Genomic DNA, 15,576 nt, shown 5'->3' on the forward strand with positions numbered 1-15,576 from the left:
TAGTGATTGTGTTTGTCTTTATCCTTGTCTTTTTGGTCTCTACTGTCCTTAATTTGCTTTCCAGGCACCAGGATTGCTGGATAGTGAGATATGAAGGAGACTGGGTGTGAGAGTGATCAATCTAGGTGAAAGTGGTGTTTCACGGGTGAGTGGCTATGAATGAATCAGTGTGATTGAGTCTTCCAGAATGAATGTTTTTGAGATTTGTTTTGTATTTATCTTTAGTTATTTGTGCCTGGAAATGCTGACTCAGAGTCCCATATATATGGGTCTCTGTCTTTTTAGGGGGGAGGTGTGATGGCCCAGCTCTAATGTGCTGGGTCTGCCACTTTCTCCCTTTTGTTAGTATGGTATTTTGTGGCTGGTTTTGGTTGGTTTCTGTTCTGGTTTGCAGGAGGAGCTATGGGGTTGTACCAAGGTGGCTAATTGATGGCCTAATTGGAGGCTGGATAAAATCAGAGCTCTCCAGCTGGCTGGGGCTGGAGGACTGCATTCGCGAGCAGACTCTCAGCAGGGCTGTTGGCAGCCCTGCTTCTTTACCTTTTTTGCACCTACACCTTCACTATGTTGATTTACACAACATTTTTGATTTGTCTTACATATACTGACTTTATGAATAGTTTAGTTAATAAATATACTTTTGTTTAAAATATACTTCGGTGTGGTCTCCCCTTTATGTCGTGTTCACTGTGAGCCAAGTGGCTACGACACCAACATATATGCAATAATGCCAATATTATTACCCAATATATTATTTAATCATAACAATACAATTCCCAGTACATTTCACGTCAGCATGTTGACGCTAAAGGTTTCTTATTTAAAGCAATGGAGGACCCTGCACATCGAAAAATGTGACGCCAAGGTGTCTTGACCAAGCATCAATATGTGATGAGTTGGGAGTGAGAACGTGTTGAAAATATCAATGCTAGTACAACGGTACAGTTTTATTTAGCACTAGATATTTTGCAACATCCCTCTTCTCATGTAGTACAGTGATGACAAATATATACACACTTGCTATGGAATGTTTTTTTTTTTTTGTTGTTGTTTGTTTGTTTTTGTCTACAGTATTCCACCTTTTTTAATTAAGATACTTGTCTTGAGTCCTAGTAATTGACAGATAGTTCCATGTGTTGCTTCTGTATGCAGGGTGAACCTGGATTCTTTGGGCCTCAAGGTGAGCCTGGGCTTCCAGGCCTGCCAGGAACTAAGGTGTGTTTGCAACACAGTCAGTGATGATATACATCACAGTTTAATACTGTGGTCATTGTTTGTGGTTTCATTAAGATGTGTCAAAGATAGCGCTGTTAAGGACTGAAAGATTAACAAACAACAAATGACTAAACAAGTTTGTTCAGTTTGTGTAGGAGCACTTCTCTGCAGTCCACTGAGAAAAAAAAAAGCTTAATTCAAAAAATGTTACCAGGCTTTTTTATTACTTAGATTATTAAACCAATGTACATATTAAATTAGTATTCGATTAAATAAGTAATATTTATATAAGAGTCAATGCAGTGAGGCACCTATGAAAAAAAAATCTAATAAATGCATTTCAAGATACAGTATATGCTGTCATACTGTCCTCTACAGGACATTTCAAAGAAATAGGAACACATGGAGAAAAGAGTGGTTTTAAAGGGGTCATATGATGTTGCTAAAAAGAACATTATTTTGTGGATTTGGTGTAATGAATTGTGTTTATGCAGTTTAAGGTTCAAAAAACACATTATTTTCCACATTCTGTACATTATTGTTTCTCCTCTATGCCCCGCCTTTCTGAAATGCATAGTTTTTTACGAAGCTCATCGTTCTGAAAAGTGAGGTGTGCTCTGATTGCCCAGCTATCCAATGTGTTGTCATTGGTCGAATGCCTCAAGCGTGTGACGTAAATGTTACACCCCTTGTCATACCGTGATGCGTGTCCTGGTCAGAATACCAGCGTGACAAGACAAAAACAATAAAACCCATTACAAACGAGCCATTTGTTGCATCCAGTGGGGACATAATTACAGATTATATGACTTATACTGTGTTTTTACGCGTTTGCATATCTCTCTTTGTTAACACACCAAATTCAGATAATCAGCTCATTAGAAGTGAGCTCCGTGCATGAACTGTGTTCCCATTGACATGGTCCCTACACAGTGTTCATTGCTCCCTACTCCCTGAGCAGGGGAAATCTGTTAAAGTTTACCTCACTTTGGAACATTCATTCGTGGATTTGCACTGTGCAACATCTTCACACACGGACAAGTGTGACATCATATACCTCTGTAAATAAATACAATTTAAATTCAAGTCTTGCACACTTTAATGCACTTTGAATGGAACATATATGTTAGCTTCGAACTGGAATCATGGTTGAATATCCTGTGATGTCCACTTTGCGGGGCACTTACGTTCGAATAGAACAAAAATCTGAAGCCATAAGAGAAACCTACAAAATGTGCAAAGCAGGGGGGGTGCGAGGACTGGAATTGAGAGCCGCTGCTCTACACTGCTCAGAACTCGCGTTTGAATCATCAGTGTCAAATCCTTTACATATGTAAATGTACTTACAGACTGTGAGTCAGAACAGCCGGCAATGTAGTTTTCTCTCCCAGGATCAGGAAACAGTCCTCCATAAAATGTGCAGCACACATCTGAATATTTGGGTTGAACTGTTCCGGAACAGTGTTGTAAATACAACTTAACCACCGATTTCTAAATGTGTCCTCTTTTGGAAGGCCAAAAAAAGTATTTTCACTTTCACAATGAAACAATGGCACCGGTGGCAACAGTGAGAATCAAAGGTTACCCCTTCTTTCTTTGTACGATTTGGGCGGCATTATGCAAATCTTCCCACATCGTGACGTAGACATGTGGGGGCATGTTTAAACAAGGCGTTTTAGGAGGCGTGGACAAGTCTTAACTTTTATAAAGAATATCTCTTTGGGTTCCAGACTTTAGTCTTTGCAACTTTACAGATCTTCTTTATGCACCAAGATCTTGTAACACTCCAAAGAGAAAGGAAAACTTGTAATTGCATCATATGACCCCTTTAATTCAGTGAATCTCAGCTTGTTTGACCTCAAAGTCCCCTTTGTCCAAGACAATATTTGAAGACCTTTCCATCTAAGCTGACGTACTTCTGTTACTTCTACTGTAATAAAATTATAATTATAAATTATATGTAATATGATGTATTATCGTTGTATTATATGGATTATTATTATTATATTAATTAAGATTTTTAATATAACTAAATGTAAATAAATAGCACTTATTGAGGACCACCTTGAAGTTTACAGTGTACCATGGTCTCCTGGTTGAGAACAACTGATCTAAATCACTTTTGTAATATCAAAATCTGTACCTTTTAAGCTGGTTTTAGCTGGTCCTAAAAAAAAAAAAAAAAAAAAAAACCATCACTGTAGTAATAAATAAATAAATCATTTTATAGGGAGAGAGAGGAGAACAAGGACTGCCTGGCAAGGGTGAACGTGGTGAGACAGGTCCAGCAGGACACAAGGTAAGATGAGCAGTTAAGGTGCAGTAATCATTTAAAAGAAGAGAAAAGTCGTTCATGCTGAGAAAAGTCTTGTCACAATGAGCAGATAATGTCCAGTACGCCGCACAGTTATGTATACACTTTTCAAAAAAATAAATAAGAAAACACTTAAATCACACTCTGAATCTCAATGAACAAAATATTCAAGAAAATGAAAATCTTGAAAAAATTTTTTTTTTTTTTTTTTTTATACATTGTGTAATGGTGGGCCTGCAAATTCTGGTTTTCTCTGACAAATGGTAATCGAGATTCATGGTGCTAGGCTGTAAGCACAGCTCTCACTAGAGGATTGCACAAAAGAGCAGATACCGGTCCTGCTGCTGGGTTGTTACCCTTCTATGGTCCTGTCCAGCTCTTCTCATGTAACAGCACATCTCCTGGGGGAAGTTGTGGTTTAAGGGGGAAGTCATGGCCTAATGGTTAGAGAGTCAGACTCACAATCCAAGGGTTGTGAGTTCGAGTCTCGGGCCGGCAGGAATTGTAGGTGGGGGGAGTGCATGTGCAGTGCTCTCTCCACCCTCAATACCACGACTGAGGTGCCCTTGAGCAAGGCACCGAACCCCCAACTGCTCCCCGGGCGCCGCAGCATAAATGGCTGCCCACTGCTCCGGATGTGTGTTCACGGTGTGTGTGTATTCACTGCTGTGTGTGTGCACTTTGGATGGGTTAAAAGCAGAGCACGAATTCTGAGTATGGGTCACCATACTTGGCTGTATGTCACGTCACTTTCATCTTCTCCATGCTTTTGAGACTGTGCAAGAAGACACACCAAACAGGGCTCCAAACTGCGACTAAAACAGTCGCATTTGCGACCATAAATATTAATTTGCGAGTGACGTTTTTGCTGAGGTCGCCACTGGCGACTACCCGCCGAAAGCTCCTCAGGATTTAACCTCTAAAAAAGTTTTCTCAGGCAGATGATTTGCTTCATTCTAGCAGCGCCCCGTCTGTAATAAAACGAGCTCGGGCCGAAGGTTAATACACACAACTACACCGAGTGTGGACCTTCCGCGTGTACAACAGCTTTCAGCCGAGATCGGCCCATAGAGAAAAAGCCGTCTGTCAGCCAGAAGTGTTTTGTAGAGTCGGCGTGGCTCTGGCCCATTATCTTCTCACCGATGCCGAGACTGAACCGACAGAGACGTATTTCAGCCAGAATCAGCCCGAGTGTTATTGCTATCTGGGTATATATTTACATCTTATTACTTAAACATTTGAATGTAATGCCTTTTTTTCCTAATTGTTTTGAGATCAAATCCTTTGTTATGTTCACGTATTAAACTGAGACGATGCGCATTAAAGTTTTAGTGAAAAAAGAGAGTTTCAGACAGTCCTCTTCTCTGCCGCACATCAGTGCTGACGCACACAGTCTGATAAACGCAGCTCCGCTGTGCAGCGAGAGAGAAAGTGACGGAGACGTAAGAAGGGAAAGTGCAGAAAAATACAGCATCTATTTCGTGCACAACTTGAACAAACTAGAACAGGTAAAGCTGTCAGCTGTGTGGATATTGGCAATATCGTTAACAATTCTCGTTTATAATAATTACTAATATGGCTTCTTCTAAACAAGATCTTGGTCTGTGTTCTCTTTTAATGCATGAACTTCATTATTTGAAGTGCAACTGCCGTCCAGTAATCGCAAAACGCTCTGTGCTTTGTCACTTTTTAATAAAAAGTACCAGCTTTAAAATTATTCCGAATTCATAACGAAATTAAAACAATACAGTTTTGGCGCTCCTTAATTGGGCAGGCGCGGTCGCTTTAGCGCCTCAGTTCAAGAGCAAGTGAACCCATTTAATCTTTCTCTTTACTAATATAGTACATAATGAACATGAATTAACATCAACAGGCAGGCTATTTTATAAGAGAGCCTACAGTACAACTTACTGAAATGTCTCATGTAGGAGGAGCCCAAGCTTCACTCAGTGGTCAAGTGATGCTTATGCTCCATGATACTGGTACAGATTCTGTGTAATGAACAATTCTTTGTGACTGTAGATTTCAAGCTGGAAATAACATTTAGTTCCCACTTTAAGTGAACCTTAGTTCCCAGGTCATCTACAAGATGGATTAAAATGCTGATAAAGTCAATAAAAGATGAGACATAAACACATTACAGTATGATTGAAATGTTGAAATGTCAATAAATAAATAATAACAATCGTTAAATAAATAAAACACGTTTATTCTGTGGCACCTAAAAAAATTAGTTTTTTTCTTATAGGAGCAAATGGCTCCTTACTCGATTTTTTTGTTTGGAGCCCTGCCAAACCTCCTTGCAATGGCATGTGTGGTTGTGGCATCCTGGAGGAACTGGTCTACCTGTGCAACGTGACTGGGTTGCAGGTATTGCTTCATGCTACAATAAGTGACAGAGACCCTAACAAAGACAAAACTAAAGACAAATTAATCAGGAAGGATATGAAGAATGCAATTGTCTGTTGCCACCACCCGCAAAAGCTTCCTCTTTGGGGGTTGTCACTTTCAACTGATTCTTAATCATTTATGCCTCTAAACTGGACAGATGAATATCCCTGAAGTTTAAGTGACTTGGTGTTATACTGTGATGATTGTTTCCTTAATTTTTTTGAGCAGTGTATATCTTTTGAAAGTCACGCAAAAACACAAATAAGTCTGAGGAAATTTTCTCAGGAATTTTTTTTTTATTTTGAATAAGATTTAGACAAGGGTTTTTTTTCTACCTGTTATCTTTACACAAACAACAGTAGGCTACTACAATTGACCGTTCGCAAAGATTTGTCCTCCTCAGTTACTGTTGCTATCCCTGACAAACAATGCCGCTCTCACATTACACACCATGGGTGAATTCCAAACGGCTTATTTGCGCCCTTGATGGGCACTTCAGGAAGGGAACGACATTTGTAGGGACGTTCCAAATGAAAGTGAACAACTGAATCCCTTCACGAAGGGCCCTTCCAGAAGTCCGTTAACAAAGGGAACATGCATGGTCACTTCACCGAAGTGATTTCCGTTTGTGATCATGTGATCTTCGGTTAGGAGATCTTGCAATGCATTTTAAAGAAAGTTGGGTTTTATTTCAACTTCACATGAAAAACTTAAGTAGAATAGGCTAATTAAATTTGTCTTTATATTTTCAAGCAAACCTATTATGCAAAATTCACTTTTGCAAGGTGTTTGAAGATGTATGTGTGTTGGCAGTGTGTTAACACAACCACCCTATAATGCTAAAAATCCACTCACTCCATTTTTTTTAAACTCCATAAATCATAAGCAGTGTCTCCCAACTACCTGTTTTCCGACTTGGTGCTAATGTGACATCACATTAGCCAGAGGCCCCGCCCACATGTTGACAGATACAGCAGTTTTAACATAGAACTGCCCTGCGATTATTTTCACTAAGTATAAATAGCGTCTACATTTAATGCAAACATACTGCTATATATAAATATGAAAAAAAAATCTATCTCTATTTACACTTAGTGTTAATAACAAACTGCTAAATAATGCTATTTTCACTCAGTGTATATAGAAGTGAATTACGCTTGAAATATACATTTATTTGAGTGATTGTCATTTTCCATAGAGTGAATGCGGCAAGATAATGTGGGCGTGGTTTGTGAACCATATCACCAGATGAAATCATGTTAAAACGACACTTAAACTGTGTCGCATGCATTAAAACAGGTATTGAGGAAACAACACAGCGTAATAATTATATCAACATTTAAGAACAGTAAGAATGTAACAATGTCTTTTAATTACAGCTTTTACAGTCGCTTTTGACGAATCTGCTGGAATGGGACCTAACATAGCTCAGAAAAACTCACATGCACGCGTACATCCCCAGTTAACACAATCCCAAGTTGATCCACAACACTTGAGCTTAAGCTCTTGAAGCCCCACCCTCTTCCCTGAGAGCACCAACTCATTTGCATCTACAGGGAAAGATGAAAACAACGCGTTTTGGCTCATACCCTAAAAGTGGCAGTTTTAACAAGCTATAAAATATTATCTGTAAGGTTTTTTTAAGCTAAAACTTCACATACACACTCTGGGGACATCAGAGACTTATTTTACATCTTGTAAAAAGGGGCATAATAGGTCACCTTTAAAGTAATGCTAAATATTTTAATCAGTGAGAAATATGATTTAAGAGGGTAGTGTAAGCAAGTTTAGTATAAAATATTTTTAGTAGTAAATAAAACACAATTACACAGTATTTGAACAAAATCATACTAATAAGAGCTAGAGGTAATGCTTTAGATTACAACCCGCAAAGAACTACGTATACTTAATTTAAAGTGTATGTTTCTGTAATTATAGTGTACCTATATAGAACGTACGTGTAAGTATAAGGGAACAATGTGTTACGTTTTAAGGGGGTAATAAGGAGGTAACCACCAGTTCCCTTTTGATACTACACTCGTACTGCATCTTACTAAGACGCTATGGGAAAAAGCTTTTTTTCTCCTTACTCTGAAGTCGATTAACGCGTATACGCGTTTTGGGGTATTTTCTCCTGATAACCCCGAAAAGAACTTAAATTACACGTTCAGTTTTGATCGTACAGATAAGAGCAATACATCAATCGAATCTGTAAAGGGTCTACTTTTTTTTTTGTATACAGACATAATAACAACAAAACTTTGTGCACTTATAAAATAAAGATAACAAACAAGGACTGCTGTCTGCAGCCTTTGTCTGCGCTGATCTTGATTTACAAACGCGTCATTAAAATGAACTGTAACTCAGTGAATACTCAACACAGAGACATGAGAGAGATATCTATAGAAAGCCTGAGATGTCTACTTTTAAACTAAACAAGTGCTGCCGAAAACAAATATTCTGTGATAAAGTAATCCATATGAAAACAACGCGATGTCCGTTTTTCACGTCTCCCTTTATTATCTTCTAATGCGACCACGCCCCCGTGCTGAACGCGCAATTGAGATTCAAATGTTTCACTGAAGCGCGCGGCTTGAATACGCCCACACAACAGAAGACAACGCAGCGAGATTGTTCTTCACGTTTTTTTTATTTTACTGTTTGCTTCTATTTATCCCCTATTTACTATTTATCCCCCCTAAAAAACCTGAAAAAAATATTCTCAGCTCTTTTCAACATTAATAATAATAATAATAATAATAATAATAATAATAATAATAATAATAATAACAACAACAATAAATGTTTTTTTTTTTTGTAGAAAATAAGATTGTTAAAAGGATTACTGAAGGATTGTGTGACTGGAGTAATGATGCAAAAAATTCAGTTTGAAAGACAGCTTTGATTGTTCCTAATAAACTGTTTAACTGCACTCACAAGTGAATATTAAATTATGTTGTGGGATAATTAAATATATTCTAAATAAACTACAAACATAAAATTATATACATTTATTTTGTCCTCACATTCTTTCTTGTAACTCATCCCTCTCAGTGACACAGCTGACTGAATGGCTCATTATGCAGCTCATTATGCAGGCCTTTGTCTCCTCAGGTGTGAATTCATGATAGTTGACGCCTACTCGCATATGACTTTTACCAACAAAAAAAGTGTCTTAGAAAATTTAAATCAATATATTGTTTTTCTGTAAGTGAGTAAAACAAGATGATTTTTCACATCATTTAGAAAAAAAAAAAATGATAGGCTACAAGCTCCAGTTCTCAAAAGTCCTGGGAACCAATTTTCTGTATGTGTTTTATTGCCTTATTCAAGTGATTTAACATTTTTAGTTTTTCACTAACCACACATAACATTTTTTTTCTCAAAAAACACAATCATGTACATACATGCTGCTCACACATTATTATAGCCCAGTTTGTGCTGATTACAGTGAGATTAGACTTTAGCCATTTAGATATTTATAAGAAACTGAAAAAAGCACAAATGTCAGGGCATGACAAAACTTCTCCAGGCCCCAAAAATACCCTTAGACTCCAGAGGGTTAACTGAAGCCTTTTTTCAATCACGCAGTGAGACTTCACGGCCATTGGTTCATGCAGTGTATTAAAAACAAACCAATTGCTTGGCAACAGAGCTGCACGAGCCTATGGCAACAAAGCCCGCCAAAGCCATCCAGAATGGGCGGGGCATCTGGCTATATAAGCGGCCATTTGCCACAGGATTCTCAGATTTCTTCTCCTTCAGTGACGACTCTATGTCTCTATGCTGAGCTGAAGCCACTCGCCGTTGAGACGCCTTCGCAGCTGGAATCGAGACCTGTCAGCACAGCTGACCTGCGTCTCCGCCACTTCGTGACGCAGTAGTGCCGGTCCTTTTCCCCTGACGCCATCCGACGATACTAAAAGATCTGACAAAAAAACCTTGCCGTTGTTGTAAATGCCACGCCGTTACTGCGGTTCATGCGGGTCTCCCCTGCACGCCGATAATGGCCACACAGAGTGTGTTTCCTGCTTGGGGAAATCCCATGTGGAAGCTGTGCTCATGGGAACTGATTGTTCTCACTGCAAGAACTTTAGTCTCGCCTCTCTCCACTCACAGATCGCTTTCTTTTCAGAGAGCGGCTCTACCCCTTGCGCTCAGCCCGTCCTTTTCTCCCAGTCTGATCTGCTGGTGCAGGCGACCTGATTTTCTCATTTGGGGGAAGTGAGAATGAGCTGCTTGATGATAGCATGTCATTAACAACTTTGGACGCAGAGGAGCTGTTGGGCTCGATGATTGACCCCACCCCCTCGCCATCGTCCGCGCCCAGCGCTGCCAAAGATGGGATGGATGCAGAGCTTCTCCGTATCCTCTCAAAAGTGGTCAAAGAGCTTGGTTTAGAGTGGTCTCCACCTGAGGAGCCCCCCTGCAGCAGCCGTCTGGATGAGTGGTTCCTGCTGAGGAACCACCAAGACCACCACTAAGGCGATCTGGAGATTGATGGCCAGCCTTGTGGTGGGATAAAATCCCCTTCCTAGATGCTTCAATCTCTCCCAAGGGTCTCTTTGGACCGGCGGTCGAAGGATTCGCCAAGCGCTTGACGGAGGCACAGTAATCGTCCCAAGCTATGCAAAATTTCCTGCCTTTGCGCTCCAGCTCCGCTGCTGACTCTGCTCGCCCTAAGTCTGCGCTGACTCAGCAGCCTCTTGGCACCCCATTCAACTCCAGGGTACAAAGGGAAATGTGTTTTTTTGCAAACAACGGGTCCGTTCATGCGCCCAAGCATTCAGCCACTGTTATATCGGGAAAAATTAAACAAACATTTTCAAAAAGAGAGCAAACTTCCTCTTCCTCTCCTGTTTACTCTCTCGCTGTTAAATCCACTTACATCCCTGTGCATGAGAAGTAGTCTCCACAAAATCCAGGGTACAAGCAGTTAAATCTCTATGTGTCTATAAATGACTGTACACTTAATATATTTTAAATGCTACCGGCCTGCTACACAAAAATGCGTCATATGGGCCTACACAAACTGTCAACTAAGCCACAAACACAGCAAGGCATCAACAAAACTCAATTTTAATTTTTCAGCAAATGCAAGACTGCAAACATTTAACAGGACTGCAAATATTATTAAACAAACTCTGCAGGACATCATTTAGATTGGGAAAAAAAAAGATTGTAAACATTTTGCAAACACAGACACTTCAAGTAAATCATTAAACTGATTAAAAATAAAATAATTTTAAAAAGAAACAATAAAAAATGTGTACTAACCAAAAGACAAACACAATAATAAATACACTTGCAATGGACACTGCAAAGTCAGGACAGTGATTCCCACTCTCTCAATAAGACATTCACACACACATATTTTACAACTCTAATGGCACCATCAGGACCATGCCATATTTTTTCATTTAATTCTGCCTTTCAGAAGCTACAGAAGATACTGTTATGCTCATAAGTTTACATACCCCTAGCACAGAGATGAGCAAACTTGGTCCTGGACGGCCACTGCCATGCAGTGTTTTGTTCCAACCCTGATCACCTGCCTGTAGCCTTCAAGTAATCCTGAAGTCCTTGATTGGCTTCAGGTGTGTTTAATTAGGGTTGGAGCAAAACTCTGCATGACAGTAGCCCTCCAGGACTGAGTTTGCCCATCTGTGCCCTAGAAGAATACAGGTATGTGATAATTTTAACAAAATAAGAGGGGTCATAATGTATGCTATTTTTACTTAGTACTGTCATGAATAAGCAATTTTACATAATAGATATTTGCATTAATTGATTTTATGAAAATGAATATGTATAATTTATAAAAATGTTCAAAAGTTTACATAAACTGGATGACCCACAGCTGTTTTTTTATGTTTTGGGATAGTTTTTCATGAGTGCAGAGCAGTTCAACCGCCTGCTGTTCTTCAGAAAAATCCTCCACAAATTCTTTGGTTTACCAGCATATTTGGCCCCTGTCCAACAATGACTTATGATTTTGAGATCCATTTCTTCACTCTGAGGAAAAATGAAGGACTCATACACAACTATTATAAAAGGTGAAAACATTACTCACTGATGCTCCAGAAGGAAACACAGTGCATTAAGAGTTGGGGGTGTAAATTTTGAACAGGATAATCATTTTTCTTGATCATACCTGTGCATTTAATACTGCCCTTCAGAAGCTACATAAAATACTTTTTTATGCTTATTTTCAGAAAAAAAAAAAATGAGTAGTTTTCCCTGATCATCCAATTCAAGTAGTTCACACCCTGTGTCTCTTAATGCATTGTGTTGCTTTCTTGAGAATCAATAAATGATATCAGTTAAATGCATAAATAAATGCATTTACTTTTTGAAACAGTTTTGTATTAGTCCCTCAATTGTCGTCAGTGTAAAAAAATTGATCTGAAATCATACATTCATTGCTGGAAAGGGTTCAAATATGCAAAAGATGCTGGAAAACCTGAGAAAGGGCAGGATTTGGAGGATTTTTCTGAAGAAAAGCTGCCATTTAAACTGTTCAGGACAAAGGACTCATGAAACACTATCACAAAACAAACATGAACCACTACTTCTTTTTAGTTAATCAGCTAAATTCTGACTGGCAGACTAAATGTAAAAAATCTGTTAAATTAAATAGCTTCATCAGGCCAGTCCTAAATAATAATAAATAAAAAGAGACTTATTATATAACTTTATTACTTTGCAATGTGATGTAAACTTCTGACCACAACTGTATGTGTGAAACAGTGAGTAAAGCAAGCAAATTTTAGTGAAATATCAATACCCCTATCATCCTCTGCCATTTCCTTTCTATTTATCATGTGGTAACTGTCACCGGTGGTTCAAATGAATGGTTGGGTCTGTGAACAGAGGATCCTGTAAAAATATAATAAAACACACTTTCTCTAAATACATTTTACAGCTTTCATTGTTTAAACACAAGTTAGAATGATGAACAGCACATAATAACACAAATGTAATGAAAACAGCATTTTGTAAGCTGAACTATACAGCAATTCACGAGGTCACATATGTACATACAATAGAGAGAATAAGCATATTTGGCCTGCTGTCATTTGGGAATGGCGGTGGGAAAAGTGGCGCTATATAGACTTCCTCTGATGCTAATTGGTTGGATTATCTGAAAATGTTTCTCCTGAACTTTGTTAAAATATACTTCATTAATAATTGAAAAAAAAAATCAAAGCTAGTCAAAGTGCTACCTTGCGGATATAGTAACTGAATAAAATATAAGATAACTTTAGTAATTGAATGGTATTCAAAAAGTCTTTCTGTGCTCAAGTTACCTGACTGATGACTGTTCTTTAAAGACCAGCAGTTTTCCAGAAGAATGGCAGCATTTGCTATCTGACCTAAAACACTATATATATATATATATATATATATATATATATATATATAATATATATAAACAAGTGAAGACACAACCATTTCTCCTCCAAGGCTGTCTCAGGTGAATCAGAAAATCAGATAAGCAGAATGTGTCTACATATTTGTCAGTGGGGAATATGTTAACAACTAAAGCATGCTAGCTAAACTAACATTAATTAATAAACATGTATATTGTACTAAAAGCTAACTTTTTAAAATTTACATAGCAGTTGCTAAGTACCAGTTAGCAGTTTACCAAGATATCTAGACTAATTTTACAACTTAAACCCACTCAAATATATCCATTACAACACTTAACATTAAGCTTAGGTAAATAGCTTATTTAAAATGTATCTGTAAATTCTTCCTTACTTTCTTCTGATATAAATCTCTCTGAATGCTGTGACCGTGCACTGACTGAAAGCCACTTAAGCAGGAACAAAAAGCTCGAAAAAACACCGGGCTAGAAATACAGTTTTGAATAAATATTTTATTTAAAAGGTTTTATGCATTTATACTAACCTTCGTCTGATGTAAATCTCTTAGAAAATCAGCATGCACAACACCACGGAACAGCTGAAGCAGGAATAAACAGCTGGAAATAACATCATGCTAGAAATACAGATTAAAAATATTACAACATCAAGCAACTTTAATGTTATGTTCTTGTACACATTTTTTTTTTTTTTTTTTCAAAATGGTTTTATATATTCAAACTTGCCTTCTTCTTAGGTAAATCTCTCAGAAATTACCGGACACTGTCAGCCAGTAGCCCCTCACTGCAGAACACAAGATCTCCTGTCAGTGTGCGTGCAAATTCAAAAACTACAGCTGCGGGGGGAGGGTTAAGAACAGTGAGTCGATTCTGAAAAAACATGATTATTGTACTCACCATGGTAACAGTTACACTAATTATAGCTTAACCTGGTAGCCTATTTGTAGTAAAACTGTCGTTATACAAATGGCAGAGGCAGAATTAATATCACACAGGACCCTCCTCCTTAGCCATCTGGAGTGCCTGGGTCAATTTTGCCAAGAGCACGTTGTTCCCCAGCCAGCGAATATCGTTCCTGGGAACAATTTTTCGACTCAGCCCAAATGAAAGTTGTAGTCGCGCCGGAATGGGCTCTGGCCACATGGAGGCTGGCAACCTCCTTTGAGACTGGTACCACTCGCCCTGTCAAAGCTTTTCAGAGGATGCTGGGCCTCATGGTGGCAGCATTGCAAGCACTACAGTTGGGTCTGCTTCATATGCGCCCCCTTCAGTGCTGGTTGAAACCACAGGTTCCATCTCATGCGTGCCATCACGGATGCCTGCACATCAAGGTAAGTCAGGCCTAAGTAACAGCCCTGGCCCCCTGGAAGAACTCCTGCTGGATTTAACAGGGTGTGGCCATGGGTATGGTTTGCAGAAGGACAGTTGTCACGACAGAAGCCTCCAACTCAGGTTGAGGGGGGGGGGTGCTGTGCAGGGTCATACCGACTGAAAGCTGCTGACTGAAAGCCGCTGAAGCAGGAACAAACAGCTCGAAACAACACCGGGCTAGAAATACAGTTTTGAAAGACATGATACAACATTGAACAAATTTTAATGTTATGTTCGGATAAATATTTTATTTAAAAGGTTTTATGTATTTATACTAACCTTCGTCTGATGTAAATCTCTCAGAAAATCAACATGCACAACACCACGGAACAGCTGAAGCAGGAATAAACAGCTGGAAATAACATCATGCTAGAAATACAGATTAAAAATATTAAAACATCAAACAACTTTTAATTTTATGTTCTTGTACACATTTTTTTTTTCAAAATGGCTTTATATATTCACATTTACCTTCTTCTGAGGTAAATCTCTCAGAAATTACTGGACACTGTCAGCCAGTAGCCCCTCACTGCAGAACACAAGATCTCCTGTCAGCGTGCGTGCAAATTCAAAAACTACAGCTGCGGGGGGAGGGGTAGATTAGATTAGATTAGATTTTTAGAACTTTATTGTCATTGCACATGTGGGTAAAAGGCAACGAAATGCAGTACAGGAGAAGAAGAAATACAGCATAACATTAGGGAAGGGAGGAGAAAAAAACAACACCCAGACTATGCTCCTATTGGGAGTACAGTGTGAGAACAGGAAAAACACCTCAGCAACAAAAGCACATAATCAATACAGCATAACACACAACTTTGCAACAGGGGAGGGGAAAAGGGGGGTCGAGGTAATCCAGCACAGGCAAGCAACCATCCGGTCCTGCAGCCCTACG

At 38.8% G+C, this 15,576-nt stretch overlaps 1 protein-coding gene across 21 annotated transcripts in view; it reads left to right on the forward strand.

The window, feature by feature from the left end:
* Positions 1-15,576, forward strand: part of LOC109103604 (collagen alpha-1(XXV) chain) — a 527,306-nt gene that overhangs the window by 438,514 nt on the left and 73,216 nt on the right. For all 21 annotated transcript variants that reach the window (XR_006155246.1, XM_042728382.1, XM_042728388.1 and 18 more), the window contains 2 exons: positions 1,153-1,215; positions 3,446-3,514. Coding sequence is in view for 20 of the 21 variants with exons in the window: in XM_042728382.1 (XP_042584316.1) it covers positions 1,153-1,215; positions 3,446-3,514 (132 nt within the window). In the remaining variant the exon portion in view is untranslated. The remainder of the gene's footprint in view (positions 1-1,152; positions 1,216-3,445; positions 3,515-15,576) is intronic.

The sequence above is a fragment of the Cyprinus carpio genome, chromosome B7 (genome assembly GCF_018340385.1).
Source record: "Cyprinus carpio isolate SPL01 chromosome B7, ASM1834038v1, whole genome shotgun sequence".
Classification (NCBI taxonomy): Eukaryota; Metazoa; Chordata; class Actinopteri; order Cypriniformes; family Cyprinidae; genus Cyprinus; species Cyprinus carpio.